The sequence below is a fragment of the Mustelus asterias genome, chromosome 6, assembly GCF_964213995.1.
Source record: "Mustelus asterias chromosome 6, sMusAst1.hap1.1, whole genome shotgun sequence".
In the NCBI taxonomy this organism is placed as follows: Eukaryota; Metazoa; Chordata; class Chondrichthyes; order Carcharhiniformes; family Triakidae; genus Mustelus; species Mustelus asterias.
In genome coordinates this window covers 108,678,132-108,699,764 of record NC_135806.1, presented here as the reverse complement: position 1 = coordinate 108,699,764, position 21,633 = coordinate 108,678,132, and the positions used below count along the sequence as shown (strand labels likewise).

Genomic DNA, 21,633 nt, shown 5'->3' with positions numbered 1-21,633 from the left:
CAAAATATGTAACAGAGGGAAACCTAGAAATACAAAAAGCGTTCATGGCTTTTAAAGTACTTAAAATTATTTGCTGTATATTCTAATCTAGCCTTGCAGCCTCCAAAGTTGTGCTGCGCTCCACACTCTGACCAGCAGAGCTGCTATTTTCCCTGGGGGATTGGGGGGGGTTGTCCCATCTGAAAAGAAATCTAACCATCATGGGATAATAATCAGGCAGTCAATGTATTATAAAAGACTCACGCATAACAAAGGTCAAGTGTACCAGCTTTTGTTTTCCACATTCACAGTACATACTAATAAAAATAAAAAAAAGATTTACAACAAAATACACGTTAGGGGGAAGGGGCAGAATTTAATGTAAAAGGATTTATTTACACAAAGGAGTATAGAAAGCAACATAAAGTGGAACAAATTAAAGAAAACGGATCCATTTCATTTTGTACTCCTGCAGCTTTTATGGCACAAAGGGCCACCAATGTGCCAATTTTTGTTTCATATATTCCAGATTGAAATTTTGATCTATCCTGCTTAAGACTCAGTACAGGACAATAAGCATCTCACGAGATCATGCTTTGAACAAAAATATTACCAATCAAGTCAGATTAAAAACACTAAATAAAGCAAACCTGTCTCACACTTGTACAATTGTCCTTACATGCCATCTAATTATGCAGCCCTCAATTGTCCTACTACATAATTCTTTTATCTCTGGAGGTTCTATTAATTTCAATAGTATATAACCATGCAGAAAGCACATCACATTGACAGCACAGAGGCAACAGATTTGCATGGAGATTTCAGCTTTCCACATTGTGCAGGTTACACACAATACAATAACAATCTTAACCCTATTGGATCCTAAAGATATTTCAAATCCTTACAAACTGTTATACCTATGAATAACCTTAACAGAAATTAAAATCCTATATGAAAAACCTCGGGGTATTTTACACAAAGTCTATTTAGTAATATTGTTGAGCTGCAACACTAAAAAAAAATCTAGTGGGAAAGAAACCTTACCATTTCCACTCTCTATGATGCACGCATGCTAGACCAATGCCCCACTAAACAAAGCAACCTTACTGTTAACCACAGTGAACCAAATACATGCCTGTACCTTAAATCGAACATGTATGCTACAAAGATTTACTGTAGTTCTTCGTTTAGAAAAAAAATCTGAACACTGGCATTACAACCCAATTACTTATACTATCTGGTGTGTTTTTAAATGCAAAACTAAAGATATGTCAAACATTAACTGATATGCACGTACCACTCAGTGAAAAAAAATAAGCTATTTAGGGTTTTGAGCCATTTAGCCTTGTTACCAATCATTAGTCACTCATTATGACCAATATTGTTATTCATTAGAAACTTACATTTTAATGTCTATGATTTTATTTAGGTGTTTGCTATTAATCTTGGAAACAAGCTGCACTTTTGAATTGCGCTAACATCGTCATTTTTGTAGCTCTCCTAAATTCATGCAAATGCCTATTAATCCCCGAGTGTTTTCTTAATTCTTACCTTCAGCCTTAGTCTGTATGTAAAACCCCCATGTCTCTGGCTGCCAACTTTTAACCTAATGATTATGATTTTCTCTCTGCACTTAAACCCACTTTAGAAGCCTATATTCCTGCATTTGTTGCATTTTTCCCTTAGTCAGAAACATGATGTTTTTGGGTCAGATGTCTTCCTTTGTTTCTTCTCTTCTGGTGTAAAGCTCTAAAAAGAAGAGACAAATGTCCATCGAAAAAGACTTCAGGGTTCAACTTTCCCCAATGTCGACTGAACAGTGCGACGGCTAAACACCTCCCTCCCACCCGTCCCAGTAGGGTTGGGATTGTACTATATGTCCCACTGGTTTACCCTTCCCCCCCCGTAAAGGGTAACTTTTTCCCTGGGTGCAGAGTCTCCCTATGGACTTCCCAGCTTGAAAGACCTGTAGAGACAAAGAAATACGTTTTACACGTTTGACCCAAAATAGTATATCTCAAGGCACTTCATTACCAAACAATTCTGACAGAGAACCACATAATGCAATATTAGTCCAAAAGTTGGTTTTAATTCTAATATAGGGCTGAGAGGAGGAAGGGTTTTTGAACTGGTCTGCAGAGAATTTCTTTTGATCAGTAGCTTCTAGCCCAATGAGGAAGGAAGTATCGCTGGATTTGGGTCTGGGGCATGAGGTGAATCAACTGGATCAAGTGTAAGTGGGGGAACACTTAGGGGCAATGAAATTATTATAAGAATTAGATTAGCTATAGAAAAAGGACAAAGAGCAACCTAGAGGCAATATATGTAAATGAAGCAAGACCAATTTCAGTGGGTTGAGAACAGCTTTGTCCTAAGCAAATTGGAATCAAAGATTTGCAGGCAGACTATCAAAAAAATGGGCTGTCTTCAGAGAGGAGATGGTTCAAATGCATAGAACATAGAAACAATACAGCACAAACAGGCCCTTCGGCCCACAAGTTGCGCCGGTCATGTCCCTACCTACCTAGGCTTATATATAGGCTTACCTATAACCCTCAATCCTATTAAGTTCCATGTACTCATCCAGAAGTCACTTAAAAGACCCTATCAAGTTTGCCTCCACCACCACTGACGGCAGTCGATTCCATTCACCCTCCACCCTCTGAGTGAAAAACTTACCCCTGACATCTCCTCTGTACCTACTCCCCAGCACCTTAAACCTGTGTCCTCTCGTAGCAGCCCATTTCAGCCCTGGGAAAAAGCCTCCAAGAATCCACTCGATCTATACCTCTCAACATCTTGTACACCTCTATCAAGTCACCTCTCATCCTTCGTCCCTCCAAGGAGAAAAGACCGAGCTCCCTCAACCTATCCTCATAAGGCATGCCAACCAATCCAGGCAACATCCTTGTAAATCTTCTCTGCACCCTTTCAATCATTTCCACATCCTTCCTGTAATGAGGCGACCAGAACTGAGCACAGTACTCTAAGTGGGGTCTGACGAGGGTCTTATAAAACTGCATCATTATCTCCCGACTCCTAAACTCAATCCCTCGATTGATGAAGGCCAGCACACCATACGCCTTCTTAACCATCTCCTCTACCTGCGAGGCCGATTTAAGAGTCCAATGGACCCGGACCCCAAGGTTCTTCTGATCCTCTACACTGCTAAGAGTCTTAACCTTGATATTATACTCCTTCATCCCATTTGACCTGCCAAAATGGACCACTACACATTTATCCGGATTGAAGTCCATCTGCCACTTCTCCGCACAGTCTTGCATCCTATCTATGTCACGCTGCAGCTTCTGACATCCCTCCTATCCACAAGACCACCAACCTTCGTGTCGTCGGCAAACTTACCAACCCATCCCTCCACCTCCTCATCCAGGTCATTTATGAAAATGACAAACATCAGGAGTCCCAGAACAGATCTCTGGGGCACTCCACTGGTGACCGACCTCCATTCAGAAAAAGACCCATCTACAACCACTCTCTGCCTTCTGCAGGCAAGCCAGTTCTGGATCCACAAGGCTACAGCCCCTTAGATCCCATGCCCTCTCACTTTCTCGAGAAGTCTTGCATGGGGGACCTTATCAAACGCCTTGCTGAAGTCCATATAAACCACATCTACCGCTTTTCCTTTGTCAATGTGTTTAGTCACATTTTCAAAGAACTCCACCAGGCTCATAAGGCACGATCTGCCTTTGACAAAGCCGTGCTGACTACTTTTGAGCATACTAAACTTCTCTAAATGTTCATAAATCCTGTCCCTCAGGATCTTCTCCATCAACTTACCAACCACTGAGGTTAGACTCACTGGTCGGTAATTTCCTGGGCTATCTCTATTCCCTTTCTTGAATATAGGAACCACATCCGCAATCCTCCGGAACCTCTCCCGTCTCCATCGACGACGCAAAGATCATCGCCAGAGGCTCTGCAATCTCTTCCCTTGCCTCCCACAGTACCCTGGGGTGCATCCCATCCGGTCCCGGTGACTTATCTATCTTGATGCTATTCAAAATTTCCAACACATCCTCTTTCTTAATCTCCACATACTCAAATCTTTTCAGTCTGCCGCAATCCTGTAGTACAACCACCCAGGTCTTTTTCCACTGTGAATACCGAGGTAAAGTACTCATTAAGCACCTCTGCTATTTCTTCCGGCTCTGTACATATTTTCTCACCTTCACATTTTATAGGTCCTATTCCTTCACATCTCATCTTTTTACTCTTCACATATTTATAGAACACCTTGGTTCTCCTTAATCTTATCTGCCAAGGCCTTCTCGTGACCCCTTCTGGCTCTCCTAATTTCTTTCTTAAGTCCCTTCCTACAAGCCGTATACTCATCTAGATCCTCATCATCACCTAGCTCTCTGAACCTTTTGTACACTTTCCTTTTCTTTTTGACTAGGTTGAGCGCAGCTTTCGTGCACCACGGTTCCTGTAACCTACCAAAACCTACCCATCTCATCGGAACGTTGTCATGCAGAACTCCAGACAAACATTGCTTGAAAATCTGCCACCTTACTTCGGTACTTTTCCTCAAGAATACCTCCTTCCAATTTACACCTCTAATCTCCTGCCTGATGGCTTCATATTTCCCCTTACTCCAGATAAACACTTTCTTAGCTTGCCTGATCCTATCTCTTTCCAATGCTAGCGTAAAGGAGATAGAGTTATGATCACTATCCCCAAGATGCTCCCCCACTGCAAGATCCGACACCTGTTCAGGCTCATTAGCCAGTACCAGATCGAGTACAGCCTCTCCTCGTGTAGGCTTATCCACATGCTGTGTCAGGAAACCCTCCTGAACACACCTAACAAACTCCTCCCCATCCAAACCCCTTACCCTAGGGATATTCCAATTGATGTTTGGGAAATTAAAGTCTCCCATCACAACAACCCTGTTATTACTACATCTCTCCAGGATCTGTTTCCCTAACTGCTCCTCAACATCCTTGTTACTATTGGGCGGCCTGTAGAAAACACCCAGCAAAGTTATTGACCCCTTCCCGCTCCGGACTTCCACCCAGAGACTCCATAGACAATCCCTCCACGGCTTCCACCTTCTCTACAGCTGTGACACTATCCCTGATCAGCAGTGCCACTGCCCCCCCGCCCCCCCCTCCCTCTTTTGCCTCCCTCTATGTCCTTTCTGAAACCCGGCACCTGAAGTATCCAATCCTGTCCCTGTTCCCAAGTCTCCGTAATGGCCACCACATCACACACCCAAGCATCAATCCACACTCTAAGCTCATCCACTTTATTCACTACACTCCTGGCGTTAAAATAGACACATCTCAAAACTTTGGTCTGAGCTCTCCCCTTCTCCATCACCCATCTATTCTGCCTCTTGCACCGTCTACAATGCTTCTCTATTTGCGGGCTAGCCTCCTCGCTCTCAGTCACCTCATCACGATTCCCTCCCCCCAACCTTTCTAGTTTAAAGTCTCCCCAGTAACCTTAGCCAACCTTCTTGCCAGGATATTGGTCCCCCTGGGATTCAAGTGCCACCCGTCTTTTTTGTACAAGTCACACCTGCCCCTAAAGAGGTCCCAGTGATCCAGGAACCTGAATCCCTGCCCCCTGCTCCAGTCCTCCAGCCATGCATTCATCCTCCACCTCACTCCATTCCTGCTCTCACTTTCCCGTGGCACAGGCAGCAATCTCGAGATTACTACCTTTGCGTTCCTCCTTCCCAACTGTCTACCTAACTCCCTATATTCTCTTTTCATGACCCCTTCCCTCTTCCTACCTATGTCAGCGGTACCAATATGTACCACGACCTCTGGCTCCTCTCCCTCCCACCTCAGGATGTCTGGGACCCGATCAGAGACATCCCTGATCCCAGCACCAGGAGGGCAGACCACCATCTGAGACTCCAGTCTGCCTCCGCAAAAACGCCTGTCCGGCCCCCTTACTGTTGAGTCCCCGATTAATATTGCATTCCTCCTCCCTTCCTTAGCCCTCTGAGTTACAGGGCCGGACTCTGCTCCAGAGACACGGCCACTGCTGCTTCCCCCAGGTGGGCTGTCCCCCCCAGCAGTACTCAGACAGGAGTACTTATTGTGAAGGGGCACATCCACTGGGGTGCTCTCTATCTCCCGAGCTTTCCCCTTCCTGGATGTTACCCACTTGTCTGCCTCCCGTGGCCCTGGTGTGACCACCTGCTGATAGCTCCTGTCTATCACCTCCTCATTTTCCAGATGCAGTCTGGAAGCATTCTCATGAGGGAAATAAAGAGTTTGAGCAACCAAAGCCAGAGCTCCCAGATGACAAGAGAGCCAAACCGAACATAGAAAATTCAGAGGGTAATGAAAAAGCAAATAAGTGCAAAGACGGTGCAGAAGAAGAGACTGTTAGCTAACATGGAAGGGAATCCAAACTTTTTCTACAGGCAAGGTAAAGTCACCATAGTCCCAGATGACCATAGCTCCCCTTTGAGAGGGAGAGCTAACAGGTGGTGACTTAACCTGAGGGTCACAGTTGAGAAGGCAGAGCCTTCATGAATAACCTCAGCCGGTAGAGGAATCTACAGGCAAATAAAGGGCAGCAAGAAGAGGGTTGGGCTGATTTTGTGCCAAAAAAAAAGAGAGGCACCTAAGGCAGTGGGCATTGCTGAAGCATCAGTCTTTACCAAGGAAGATGATGCTTCCACAATCAGTGAAAAAGGAGGTAGCTAAGATACTGGATGGGTCAAAATTAAGAGGTACTAGAAAAGTTAAAGTCACTAGGACCAGATGGGGTGCGTCTGACAATACGGAGAGAAGTAAAGGTAGAAATGATGGAGGCACTGGCCATAATCTTCCAATACTCCTCAGATACAGGGGGTGGGATTAGTCGCGGTAGTGTCACTGGATTAGTAATTCAGAGGCCCATCATAATGTCTGAGTTCAAATCCCACCATGGCAGCTGGTGGAATTTAAAGTTGATTAATGAATAAATTTGGAATATAAAACTAGTCTCAGTAATGGTGATCATGACAACCATCATCGATTGCTGTAAAATCCCACCTGATTCGTTAACGTTTTAGGGAAGGAAACCTCTCATGCTACCTGCTCTGACCTACAGGGACTAAGCAATGTTTTCGATTTTTAACTCTGTAATGGCCTCGCAAGCCATTCAGTTCAAGAGCAGTTAGGCAACAAATGCCAGCCTTAGCAATGACGTACACACCCCATGAGAATTAAAAATGTGTGGATTAATCAACTAAAGTCAGTATATGTTAATTAAGTGCAACTTGCTTTAATTGATTTTTTTGAAAAGCTAGAGAGGGTTGTTGAGGATAAAGTGGTTGATGTGGTACATATAGACTTATAAACAGATTTGATGCAACGCCACAAAACATGCTTGCCAGCAAAGTTGAAGCCCATGGAATAAAAGGGATAGTGATCACATGCATACAAATTTGGCTGTGACACAAGAAACAGAGTTGTGGTGAATGGGTGCTTCCCGAAATGGAGGAAGGAGTGTTCCCCAGGGATCCATATGAGGATCACTACTTTTCTTGACATATCAATCACTTAGACTTAAGTTTACAGGGCATAATTTCAAAATTTGCAAGCATTGTGAACTGAGGAGAATAGTAATTGACTTTCAAGAGAACACAGATAAAATTTAAATTTTTGGTAGCAAGAATGAAAAACTAAACTAAAAGACGCTATTTTAAAGGGGATGCAGGAACAAGAGATCTGGGTGTAAATGTGCAGAAACTGTTTAAGGTGACAAGTTGAAAACATTTTTAAAAAGGCTTATAGGATCCTGAGCTTTATAAAACAAGAAAGTTACGATGAATGCTTATAAAACACTGATTTAATCTCACCGGAGGTAATGTGCCCAGTTATGAGCACTACACTTTACTAAGGATTTAAAGTGGAAAAAAAGATTGAGAATGGTTCTGGGAATCCAAGGACTTCCGTTCCGTAGATAAATTAGGGAAGCTGGCGTGGTTTTCCTTCAAGAAAATGTTGAGAGAGTATGTTCAAAAGCATGGGCAATCCCGAGAAGATAAAAATAAACTGTTTCCATTGGCAGAAGCGTTGAGAACCAATGGACACAGATTTAAAGTTTAAGTGAAAATAATCACAGGTTACATGACATGGAGGTCACAACCTGAATGGATGGCAGACGCTCAGTTGCAGCTTTCAAAAGGGAATTGGATAAGCAACGGAAATGAAAACAATTTTGGGGTTACAAGGCAAAGGCGGGGAAGTGGGACTAGTTAAATTGTTTTTGCAGAGAGTCAGCATGGGCTTGACAGTCTAGATGACCTACTCCTGTGCTGTAAACATTCTGTGATTCTCTGTGGAGTGTATTAAAGGAGGAAAGGCAGATAGAGAAGCAGAGACGTTACAAAGAAAATTACAGCACAGGAACAGGCCCCTCGGCCCTCCAAGCCTGCACTGATCATGCTGACTTAACTAAAACCCCCTACCCTTCTGGGGACCATATCCCTCTATTCCCATTCTATTCATATATTTGTCAAGAAGCCCCTTAAAAGCCACTACCGTATTTACTTCCACTACCTCCCCCGGCAGCAAGTACCAGGCACCCACCACCCGCTATGCAAAAAATCTGCCTCGTACATCTCCTTTAAACCTTGCCCCTCGCACCTTAAACCTATGCACCCTAGTAATTGACTCTTCCACCCTGGGAAAAAGCTTCTGACTATCCACTCTGTCCATGTCTCTCATAATCCTGTAGACTTCTATCAGGTCGCCCCTCAACCTCCGTCGTTCCAGTGAGAATAAACCAAGTTTCTCCAACCTCTCTTCATAACTAATGCCCTCCATACCAGGCAACATCCTGGTAAATCTTTTCTGTACCCTCTCCAAAGCCTCCACATCCTTCTGGTAGTGTGGTGACCAGAATTGAACACTATATTCCAAGTGCGGCCTAACTAAGGTTCTATAAAGCTGCAACATGACTTGCCAATTTTTGACTTCAATGCCCTGGCCGATGAAGGCAAGCATGCCATATGCCTTCTTGACTACCTTCTCCACCTGCGTTGCCACTTTCAGTGACCTGTGTACCTGTGCATCCAGATCCCTTTGCCTATCAATACTCTTAAGGGTTCTGCCATTTACTGTATATTTCCTATCTGTATTAGATCTTTCAAAATGCATTACCTCACATTTGTCTGGAGGACATTTGTTTAGGGAGGAAATTCCAGAACTTAGTTGAAGTCACGACCGTCAATAATGAAGCAATTAAAATCAGGATTGTCACGAGGTCAGAATTGGAGGAGCGCAGGTATTACAGAGGGTACTAGAGCAGGAGTACAGTACAGAGTTAGTGCGGGGATGAGGCCTTGGAGGAATTTGAAAACATGGACAAGAATTTTTTAATAATAGCATGTTGCTTAACCAGAAACCACTGTAGGCCTGCCTGCATTGAGGTGACCTGCTGGATAAATGGGACTTGGTCCAAGTTAGTTCAGAAGCGACACAGTTTTGGCACAAGCAACAAAGTTCTGAATGACCTCAAATTTATAAAGAATAGAAGGTAGAAGGCCAGCCAGGAGTACACGGTTACCTCTAGAATTAACTATTTCAAAAGGCATGGATGGGGACTTGCAGTAGCTCAGGTTAGAGAGTAATGGAAATGAGCAATATTATGGAGGTGGAAATTGGTGGTCTTAGTGATGGCATAGGTGCGTCATGTTTCCCATGTTTCATTTAAAGCAAAACACTTTGGAAATTACCACGAGTATGGGTTGACAACAGCGTATACAGCTAGACTCCATAATACGCTGCAAGGCGTTCCTTCAAGGGAGGTGGGAACTGGTCTGAAAAACGGGTCCAATTCTCATCCCCAATCTGACTTTTAAAACCATGAAGGATCTGAAAGGAAGTACAAAAATTATATTTTAAGCTTACAGGTTTAAAATATGCACGAGGATTTTCAGTAATCTAAATATGCATTGAATAACAAGAATTTTCATGTGCTACCTAACGAAACTCAATAATCTACTAGTTAAAATATTCTGCAAAGTAAAATTTTATCATCTACGCCTCACAACTTAACATATTTACACATCAGTGATAATTTAAACTTCAAAATAATCTAAGGATTTCCCTCTTGCACAGTACCAACTCAAATAAATTCAGCTTGGTTATTCATAACCTTCTCGGAATGGTTTACATATTCTCCCAACAGGTTTCCAATCATTTAAGTTTATATAGAAGAGGTACTAAACATTTGCAACTTCAATACATAACACCACAGTACATAATGGGTATGGTAATAGCAGTTACGTTATAGGACTAGTATTCAGAGATATGAATTGATGACCTGAAGACAGGAATTTAAATCCCACAAATGCAGCTGGGGAATTTACATTCGGTTAATCAAATCAATCTGGAATAAAAATCTGGTATCAGTAATGAAACTTACTGGAGTGTTATAAAACCCAACTGAGTCACTAAGTCCTTTTAAAGTAGTAAATATGTCACCCTTAACTGGTCTGGCCTATACGTGACTCCAAAGCCTGTAATTCCCTGTAATTAGAACCGAGATGAGGAGGAATTTCTTCAGCCAGAGGGTGGCGAATCTGTGGAATTCATTACCACAGAAGGCTATAGAGGCCATTGAGTGTATTTAAGACAGAAATAGACAGGTTTTTGATTGGTAAGGGGATCAAAGGTTATGGGGAAAAGGTGGAAGAATGGGGTTGAGAAACTTATCAGCCATGATTGAATGGCAGAGCAGACGCGATGGGCCGAATGGCCTACTTCTGCTCCTATAACTTAACTTAATTCCCACTGCCCTCTGAAATGGCCGAGCAAGCTAAACAGTTGTTTCAAATAAAATCAAACAGACTACCCAGCAATGACCTGAAAACCGGACGTGATTAAAGTACAACTAGCCCCAGTTGCAGAACAAAGTAGTTATTAAGAAATAACTTGACATTACTTTCAAATTTTTCTGCCAACATTCCAGACTCCACCATCATCATCCTGGGATACGTCTGTCTCATTTGCAGGCCAGACCCATGAGAGATGTTTGCACAGTGGCATACAGTTGGGCGGGAGTGGCCCTAGGAGTCCACATTATGGACTCCAGGCTCCATAAAATCTTGTGACAGCAAGTCAAAATGGATACGGTGATCTCACGTTGAGTGACACCTACTGCCCTCTTTCAGCTGTTGAGTCAGTACCCCTCCAATTTGAACACCACTTTGAAGAAGCACTGAGGGTAGCAAAGGCACAGAATGTACAATGGCTCAGGGATCTCAACGTCCATCACCAAAAGTGCCTTGGAAACACCAGAACTGACCAGGTTGGCCGAGTTGTATACTGGGCTGAGAAGCATAGAGTCATAATGGCAAAGGTGGAGGCGAGACCATTTTGTCCACCTCTGCAGAGCAATCCAATCAGTTCTATTCCCCTGCTCTACTCCAGCAGCCTGGAAAGTTTATCTCCTTAAGTACCCATCATTTTTCTTCTGAACTCATTGTATTCAGTGGAGTTTAGAAGAATGAGGGAGGATCTCATAGAAACCTATAAAATTCTAACAGGATTAGACGGTAGATTCAGTAAGAATGTTCCTGATCTTGGGGGAATCCAGAACTAGGGGTCATACTTTGAGGATAAGGGGTAAACCTTTTAGGACTGAGGTGAGGAGAAATTTCTTCAACCAGAGAGTGTGGTGAATCTGTGGAATTCACTGTCACAGAAAGTAGTTCAGGCCAAAACATTGTGAGATTTCAAGAATAAATTAGATATAGATCTTGGGACTAAAGGGATCAAGGGACATGAGAGGAATGGGGGGGAAAATCAGGATATAGAATTGGATGATCAGCCATGATCATAATGAATGGCAGAGCAGGTTCAAAGAGCTGAATGGCCGACTCCTGCTTCTATTTTCTGTGCTTCTATCATTGATCTTGCAGACAAGTTCCAAGTCATCACCACTTGCTGTATAAAAAAGTTATTCATTACATTGCTCCTGCACCTCCTGCCCAAAGTCTCATGCCCTCTCGTCCTTGCACCATCAACTATTTGGGGCCTTTCTGCATTATCCTACTTTAATCTTGTACCACTATCAAATTTACCCCCATTCCCCTCTGCTTCATAGAGCAACACAGGCTTCTCTAAATCAACCTTGTAGTTAAAGTCCCTCATTCCTGGAAACTCTCAGGATCCTGCATTCAGAGCCAGGAAGAGAAATCCTGGGCCTTGGAGCTTCTCCTGTTTCTGAGTCCCTTATTCCCATCCTCCTTTAACACTCCCTCTCAATCATACTTTTTCCAATTTCAAAATTCACCAACCAATTCATGAAACAATCTCAAAATGTCAACTACTAGGACATCTGGTTACAAATATCGTTTGATATACATACACAATGAGGGTCATTAATGATCTAATGCAGCGCTAGTTTATGTGTGCATGAGGAAAATTTAGACAGCTATTTATTTGCTGGTTTAAATTCAAAACAGAATTTTGCAAAATGTACAGTATAATTTTGCAGTACTAATTACAAGTGACACTTGTCCCCAAACATTCAGCTACCTGTCTCTACCCCTCTACTGCCTCAACTCCTTCAACTCCATCTCACCTTCACCACCCCTTCCACTGCCACCACACGCTACCACCCCCATTCCCATAACCCACATTAATAAGTGAAGGGTATTCCAAATAAAAACTTGAATTTCACTTCAAATAGTTGCTACAACAAAAATTCACCTCATATCGGTACAAACACTTCAGTGTGCAATCTTGTAATGTTTCTAACTCAGCCTCCGCTTTATAAGCTCTCGGACTTCCCACTCAATTGTTTTGGCCCTCGAGTCATTTTAACCAGCAATGATATTTCATTGACGTCCCCATTACGGTCAACACCAACCCATGAATCTGCAACCATCCTGAAGGCACAGAATCTCAGACTCCATTTTCCGACCCCTTTGAATATTCTGGTGGGCTCTGACAAAACAGTAGCAATGGGTCTAATCCAATTCGTGACCTTTTTTGCCCTTCCAGTCTTCAGCTCTCTGCTCTTTCCAGCTGGACAACACACAGTAACACAGTCTCTGCTCTATTCTCAGAGACCCGCTTCAGGATTAGGATATGTTCAAAGACTGCCAAACTAAAAAACTGTTCCATTCAGAGAGAATCTTGCTCATTTCCTCTTTGCATGAATTCTCAGTGCATTCAGAGCTACCAAACAGAAAACAACACAGACTCACCCAAACTCACTGCATTTGGCTATTTACCTTTTTTAAGCTGATAATGCCCACATGGCAACCTTCAGTCAATTGGGAATTTCTTGAAACAAAACGACATCAAAACCAGGAAGCCAATTAACCTTTCAGAATACTCCCCAGGCCACTTTGGTCTTAAAGGGTCAGTGCACAAAAAACTCACTAGATTTCCTTTTAAGCACTCCCCACATCCCACAAGTATTGAAAATAAAAACAAGAAACAGCTGGAAAAATATTGATATTTTTAGGAAGTTGCTACAAAAACATGTTATTAACCCATCAAGAGTCACAAATAAGATTACTCAACATAATCAACTTTAATATTGGTGGCATGCTCTAATTGATCTAGACATGAATAAGACTATCTTGACTCCACCTATAATCTTTTAGGGTAAACTTCTCTGGCAGAAAAATCTGCTGTTACAGATTGCTAAGCCAATGAGAAAACCTTTTAAAAATATGTAATTTCTCCAGAGTGAATTTCAATATTCTTGTATATCTAAATAAAACAAAAATGTTTATTTGTAGGCATCAGATAACACCAGACATTTATGAAAAATGAAACGTTCATCATTCCTGTTTCCATTGTCTCTAAAAGAACCAAAAAAAGGAAATTCCAGGGACGAAGCAAAGAAAATTGTTACCTTGTAGAACATATCGCGAAGGTCATCCTTTGGACTAATCCAAGAGGCAACTGCATCACAGAAAAAAATGAAGTCCTGGAAGAAAAAACACATTTGAACAATTCTGATACAAAATGCTTAAAAACAAACAAGAGTTCTTGTATGAGGTGTCAAAAGGGATGCTAATATAAATCAAACAGCTATCTGGAGATCAGTGTTCAATTTCTTGTCTTAAAAGATTTTGCACCTTAAAAAAACAAACTATTCTTCAGATATTTTAGAACTAGGTTAAACAACAATGATGTTACTGACAAACCTGAACAAATAAAAGCACATTTGAAATAGGATTTAGTTAGAAAAACAGTGCATCAGAAACCTTGTTTCTCACCACTGAACCACTAAGAAACTAAATACAATCTGCATTGTTTTCACACATATGCTTCATACTGGGCATAGTTTTAAAGTTTGTAATGTTAATGCTGATTGATTTATTTTCAGAAAGTATCACTTCAGGCACTAAAACTTCTTTCCACAGCTTTACCTCTCATTTTCCCAAATGGATTTAACTCAATAATGAGCATTAAATAAAGATTTATTTGATGTGCGTACAATTTTCAGTTTTACCCAACTAAACCAGCCACCTAACATAAGAGGGATGTAACAAGAAACAAGAAACAAAAGGAAACATCCAGACATCTGATCACAACATAAAAGGTTTCAGATAAAGAATCTGAAAACTAAGTAATACATTGGAAAAAGGCTGATTTGAAGGAAATAAGTGAAGGCACACCAGAAAACAAATGACTTGACAAACATGGAAATAGCACAGCAGTGAGAAATATTTAAAACAGTGATCAATAAAGTTACAGAATATATTCCACTAAAAAGCAAGAGCTTGTCAATAATTGAGGGGTACATGATAAATAAACAATGACATTGAAATGGCAGAAATAATTACTCTATTATTGGGGATATTAACATGGTGACCTGACACAAGAAGAGATGATTAAAACATTCAGGATAGAAAGTGGGAACATTATTGATAAACTAGACAAACTTGAGAGAATAAAATCCCTGGTCTACTGGATTGCATCTACGCCGATTGAAAGTTTGGCAAGGTCTTTCTCAACCTATCTGCAGCCTTTGGCACAGTTCACAGTTCTCCTCCAATACCTCTCCATTATCATCCATCTGGGTGAGACTGTCCTCAACTGGTTACATTCGTTATCTATCCAAAGCCAGAGGAATACCTGCAATGGCTTCTCTTCCACTCCGACACCGTGACCGCTCATATTCCTCAAGGATGTATCCTTGGCCCCCATAGACATTCCTGATCTATAGTTTTTGGATAACTGTAGTGTCAATGCTCACTCTGCACAAGATTTGAAAGCCACTCTCAATTTCTTCAATTCTGCATACAAGAAACTCTGCCCATCCTTGAATGTTGCTAAAACAAAACTCGTATCAACCCATAATTGGTCAGCCAAATATTCCACCTCCCATATGTGTGGAAGGAGACACTCTAATATGTTAAGCACTTCCCATACCTTGACAGCCACATCTCTCAGAAGGCTAATTTTTCCTTTTCAAAAGGAAAGCCAACACAGGATCAACGGTGCTGGCTCAGCCTTCTACAAAATACAGCAGCAAGTGTTCAACAACAAAGACCTCCGGAAATCAACAAATTCCTAGTATACAGAGTTGTTGTTGTAACCAAGCTCCTTTAGTGAAGTGAGTCCTGGACTGGGTATCAAGGACACACAAGAGTGCTTAAAAAAATTCTATCAGAAATGCCTTGGCCTCCTGACACAATGGGAGGATTGTTGAACAAATGCTAGCGTCCATCCTGAAGCCAGCTCCATAAGCATTCAGGCAAAACTCCTGCAAGTCAACTTTGATGGAGAGGATACTATCCAGATGACTGAAAAGCATTCCTCTGACCGATCCTGTTTTCTGTACACTCAAAGGGCCAATGTTACAGAGAGATGGGGGGGGGGGGACCCAAAACAAGCATTAGACCTTCATTCAGTACGTGAAAGGGGCCTAATGCCTGTCCTAAGTCATTGCCCCAGATGCCCGAAATTCTCACATATCCAATATGGAAACGGATATCTTTTATGCTCATCATGATGTGGCCAGATTGTAATGTCCAGATTTTGCACTGCCTGTAAAGCAGGTAAATGGGCTTATCTCTTCAGTTCTGGGTGTCTGGTTGGGGACATTGCAGTGTCACTATCTGTGAATTGTGCCTCTGCCTCCAGTGTTACAGTCTGTATGAGTTTTTACAGTTTGCAATCAAGTGAAAGCTGTGACTTCTGATTCTCCTCCTCCTGTTCCACAGCACTCATAACCATAGACTTAAATCTAGGTTTTGCAGGCAGGAAGGGAGAATTGTCAACTTCAAATGCACTTTTCTTAGAAATGCTGTTAGATGTTATCTGTGGAAACAGAAGATAGCATTCAGTATTCAACTTTTGATTGTGCATTAATGACAACTATTTAAATAATAATGATTGTTGAAAGCAGTTTTTCACATTTATTGCAAGCAAGGCAAATAATTCTGGATGTACATTTCGGCAATTAAAAGATATTGCCAAAATTACTATCATGTACATTAGATGGAGTACTATTATGCTGATATTACATTTTGTAACCAGAAAAGACAGATGGCAGTATAATTCAGATCACTTACCAGACTCAGCACCACGTTGATTAAAAGGTCTTCATCTTGGAGCTGGAACCTAGTTGTATTACAATCATTTCAGACCACAATACATTTGGGTAGGTCCCTGTTATGCTATGCAGTGAGTTATCTGTTGTATTGAAGGTTGGTTCTTCTGCCACTCTTTCCATCTAGCCCTTCTGTTTTTCTTGACACTTCTCCCTATTAACATTCTTGAGAGTGATGGTTTGGGTTATACCTTGGTGATCAGTAATCCTGAAGTCTCAAAAGAACGTATACCTCATTTTCCAGAGTGTAACCAGTAAAGTTCCATCTTGGAGATACTGTCTCGTCCAGTTTGATCCACCCACTGTCACAACATTACTGCAGGAAAGCACTTAATTTGACGAGATTAAATGTTTATTTCTACTAAGACGGCACATTTAGATTTTCACTCATCTTGGATTAGATGGGTTAATGACTATCTGCATCAAGCTAAAAGCAATCCAGGTGAAAAACTGAGTCTGCTTGGTTGTAATTCTATGAAGCCACTGCCTCAAAGCTGCCTAAACCATAAACTTGCACTTCCCTAAAATTTATGCAATGTTACTCTCCTCGCTCTTCTAACATTTTTCTTGAAGGATCTCGAATGAAAAGTATAATCTTGTTTAGTATCAGGCCAATGAAACTCCAACACTTCTGGCTGGGTGAAGTTTCCTGGACATGCTCGGCTGCCAAATACCTTCTGTACAAAACAGAAGTAATTCTTCAGATACAGATTCATACAGAAACCAAAGGACATTACTGCTTTAAGCAAAACAATGTTAAACTAATTTTGTGCTATTCTGCTTTCACGTAACATTCAAGAAACTACTGCAAAATATATTGAAAACTTTAAACTTCATAGATTTTATTAGGTGGGCTCTATGCTGTTGTTTATTCTGAAGATTTTAGGCAGCATTCCACTTACTTTTGTTCAAGAAATAAGTCATATTTCAGGAAATCAAATATAATGATAGCATTTTTGACCCCCATTTTAAAATCACCATCACAAGCATCATTACTAAAAAGCTAGCAAATTAACTGGTCACAACTTATCACCTGCACAACTCCTGCTGGATTGACACCAATCATACTGCAAATGCCACGGAAAGCAGAATCTTTTTCTTCATTATCCCTTATGTTTCGCAGGGAAGTACACCTGTTCAATAGTGTTAAAAAAGTTCATGTATAAACGTGGGTTATGTACAAAGACTGGTTTTAATGCACTAAAGCACTGCACACAAATCTATTTATAGTATTTAATGGAATATATATGCTGCAATTAATTTAGTTGTTTGATTGTCCTCTTTGCAAATCTGACTGCAATAACACAATTAAAGTTTAGGTTTTTACTTAAACAGAACAACATAATGTATTTCATGTAAACCAATAATCTGGTCTCTTAAGATCTTCTATAAACAATAAATTAATGAAGTTACAATGTTTTCAGTTCTAAAAAACTAGCTGCAACTGCTTCCTTTTTCATGAAATTGATGTATAATCAAATATTTAAATATTCACTCAAACTTGCATTAAATTATTGGGACGAAGATTGTGTTCAGTGTGATTTGGTTATTCCATCAAACACTTAAAAAAAAAACAAAGACCATTTTAAAGAGTACTTCAATTAACCCATCATTTCAACATTATTCTTTGCAGAACTCAGTTTTTTCAGTAGTACAAGATTTACTTCAGCCATTCAGTTTTAAAAAGCAGCATGTGAAAGACAAATGATTGAATATAAGACAAGGTGGAACACAAGCTGGTATTCGTACAAGCTGAATACAACAGACTTCCACAGTTTGCAAGCAAAGTGTTTGACCTTAAAAGTTAATAGTTTCAGAACATGTTTCTCATAGCCAACTGAAGTTCTGTATTTTTATAACTTTATAAAAAGATTTCAGCATGCAATTTATCATTCTGATGAAAATTTCTTTAATGCTTTTACGTTCATAATCAAGCTTCTCAATACGGCAAGCATGTGACAATCTTATCCCATGCATCAGTTAGTTGTTAGCCACAACATAAAATAAAAATACACACATAACGGTGCTACTGAAAAATCACAAACCTGATAGGACAAGATTAGTCACATGGTTGGCAATGGTTAAGGATTGTGAATTTGCAATCAACTGAAAACTATTTGCTATAAGTGAGAAAGAGATAGAGAAAGAGTGAAGAGGAAAATGAATTAAATAAAGATTGAATAATACACACCAGGGTCTTATAAACTGCTGTAGCATGGGGGCCACCTCTTGAGGACAAACGTAACCAAGACGACCAATTGTTATTGCTACGGTAACGCAATCACGGTTATACACCACCAAACGCCAACCAAGACATGAGCAAATGAGGGGGAGGAGAAAAATAAAGAAAAAACAACAAATAACTCAGAAACAGAAATCAACAGAATCTGTGTATGATAACAAAATTAAGATCATCTTTTTGTGTTGATTATTAGATTAACTACCACCCATTGAAGGGAGGCAGAAGTTATGGTGCAATCTTTAAAAAATAAAAAAAGGTACGTTAAAAGAGGGAACACTCCCAAAGCACACCCGAATTTTAAACTAACCCTCCCAACTGAACAAATATGAGTTCACCTGAAATATCAAACTCAACAACCCTCCCAATTGCTGAACTGTTTGGCAAATAGACTTCTTTTGATATTACTTCAAATTTCAAAGTTCTCTTTACTATGAAGTTGCAGTTACACTGCAATCTGAAAACTCAAACCAGAATGAGGCAGATTCCTAGAAAGGGCCTCTGTGTATTAATCTCTTGCATTATATTGTTACTTTTATATTACCAACCCGATGCAAAATTACTGATAATGTAAGTGACAGTATAACTGTTCCCCCGTTAAAACCTTGCTTTCACTTTGCATGCTCAATGTACTCATTGGGCTAAATAAAAATACAAATGTGCTTCTTACAGTTGCTTAGATAACAATTTAAACATTTAATTTTAAACTTTGATATAATGTAAATGCCATTTTATCTGTCATCAGAAGTTAAAATCACAATTATTGTGTTTCCTATAATGGGTAATTAATAAGAATCATTTTTGCAAATAAGTTGAGAGCCATGAAAGGGGAGGGAGCGAATTATTAAAACCTTCAAAATGGCTGTAGAGTGCAATAAAATCTATTCTTTATTGATGGTTGAAAGAAAATTAACAATTTCCCTTAAAGTGGGAAAAAGAACATTTTAAAATAGAAACCCTTTAACTTAAATAGCTTTTGTTCTTTTCAGAAGGCTTTATCATATCCACTTTAATTCCGATAGTCAGAGTACGTAAAACATGGAAATCAACCAAGTGTTTTAGAAGTGTTCCTCTTTAAACTCACAAAAGGTTATCATTCAGAAAGAAAAAGTAATGGTTTAAGGATTACTCCAAGCTAACTACAAAGGACATTACAAAAATTCAGCAGATTCATATAAAGCAGAGAAGGGAAACCTATGTTCAAGAGACACAAACTATGCAACATTCTCATTAAAACAAGCATTCATGAACAATCTGATGAGACATGCAGAAAAGCAGATGAATGTTCATTCAAAAATAAAGTTCAGTGTAGGATATACTGATCAAACTGTACGAAGTATGCCAATTGATACAAAATTTCTTGCAACTTGTGTAACATGCAAGTCGCACACAAAATATATTTCCAATTTGAACAACACCGCATTCAGCAGAAAACTATTTTTTCACTTTGTAACCAAATTTCAAAAATCTCAATTATGGAAACAGATTTTTATATATTTTTTATTGCAACACCTCACTCAAGAAAAGACTCCGGAGAAAATGCTTAAAATTTTGTAATCTTATTCATCAGGAAAAAACTTTGAATTAGATTCAGCCTTTCTGGGATAGATTTGTAAAACGCAGGGGGAAAACCCCAAAGCGCTGGAAATACTTAGCAGGTCGGACAGCAATTGTGAAGAGAAAATCAGAGTTACCTCTTCAGGTTGATGGTCTTTAGTCAGAACTAGAAAAATTTAGAGATTCGACAGATTAATCTGAAACTTCTACCTGGTTGCTGTCAGCCCTGCAGAGTACTTCCAGCATTTCCTCTTTCAGATTTACAGCATCTGTGCTATTTTTGTTTTATAAAAGATAGATATATCTAGAAAAAAGGGACAGCTAAGAAACCAGATTGTCAAAGCATGTGACAATATTTTAAAACCACATTAAGAACAAGAACTTGGCGGCATGGTAGCACAATGGTTAGCACTGCTGCTTCACAGCTCCAGGGACCTGGGTTCGATTCCCGGCTTGGGCCACTGTCTGTGTGGAGTTTGCACATTCTCCTCGTGTCTGCGCAGGTTTCCTCCGGGTGCTCCGGTTTCCTCCCACAGTCTAAAGATGTGCGGGTTAGGTTGATTGGCCATGCTGAAATTGCCCCTTAGTGTCCCGAGATGCGTAGGTTAGAGGGATTAGCGGGTAAATGTGTAGGGATATGGGGGTAGGGCCTGTCTGGGATTGTGGTCGGTGCAGACTTGATGGGCCCAATGGCCTCTTTCTGCACTGCAGGGTTTCTATGAGATTCTATGAGGAGCAACTAGCAATTGTGTTTCATGTATGGTTAAGAATTCTGGGAGTTTAGAATGGAACTAAGAAAGCACTGTCAGCTTATATGTAGGACATGCAATAGGCAGTGTTGCTACATTGCACAAACTAAAGAAACACAGTTTCATTTCTACAATAAAACAGGGGCATTTACATAAAATCAATTATTCAACCCGGGTGCAATACAGCATATTTAGAAAAAGGGACAGTTGATCAGTTATCCTTCATTAAACGTGCAACATTTTGTTCACATTTATTGCTGCTGTGCAATATCTCACTGCACATCTGCATTTACATTTGAACCTAAATTGTACTTAAATGCTGAGAAAGAGGAACAAGCTTATGAACATAAATGTCCTTATTCTAGATATTCATTAATCATCAAAAAAAGCTGCCAGAAAATGTTTACTAAAGGAGTCAAATGAACTCCATGTCAGATGCAAGTTCTGTACAAAACAAATGTAAATGGATTAATTAATTACAGCAGTAACTACAGTTCAGAACCATTTAATTGTTGTAAAGCACTTTGGCACCTGTCCTGAGAACAAGAA

At 40.4% G+C, this 21,633-nt stretch overlaps 1 protein-coding gene across 1 annotated transcript in view; it reads right to left on the bottom strand.

The window, feature by feature from the left end:
- Nucleotides 1-256: 256 nt before the first annotated feature.
- Nucleotides 257-21,633, bottom strand: part of tnpo1 (transportin 1) — a 120,872-nt gene continuing 99,495 nt past the window's right edge. The window contains exons 21-25 of the mRNA XM_078214894.1: nt 18,731-18,806; nt 17,573-17,672; nt 13,831-13,905; nt 9,689-9,827; nt 257-1,945 (exon numbers count right to left, since the gene is read on the bottom strand). Of these exons, the coding sequence (XP_078071020.1) occupies nt 9,720-9,827; nt 13,831-13,905; nt 17,573-17,672; nt 18,731-18,806 (359 nt within the window). The 3' untranslated portion in view covers nt 257-1,945; nt 9,689-9,719. The remainder of the gene's footprint in view (nt 1,946-9,688; nt 9,828-13,830; nt 13,906-17,572; nt 17,673-18,730; nt 18,807-21,633) is intronic.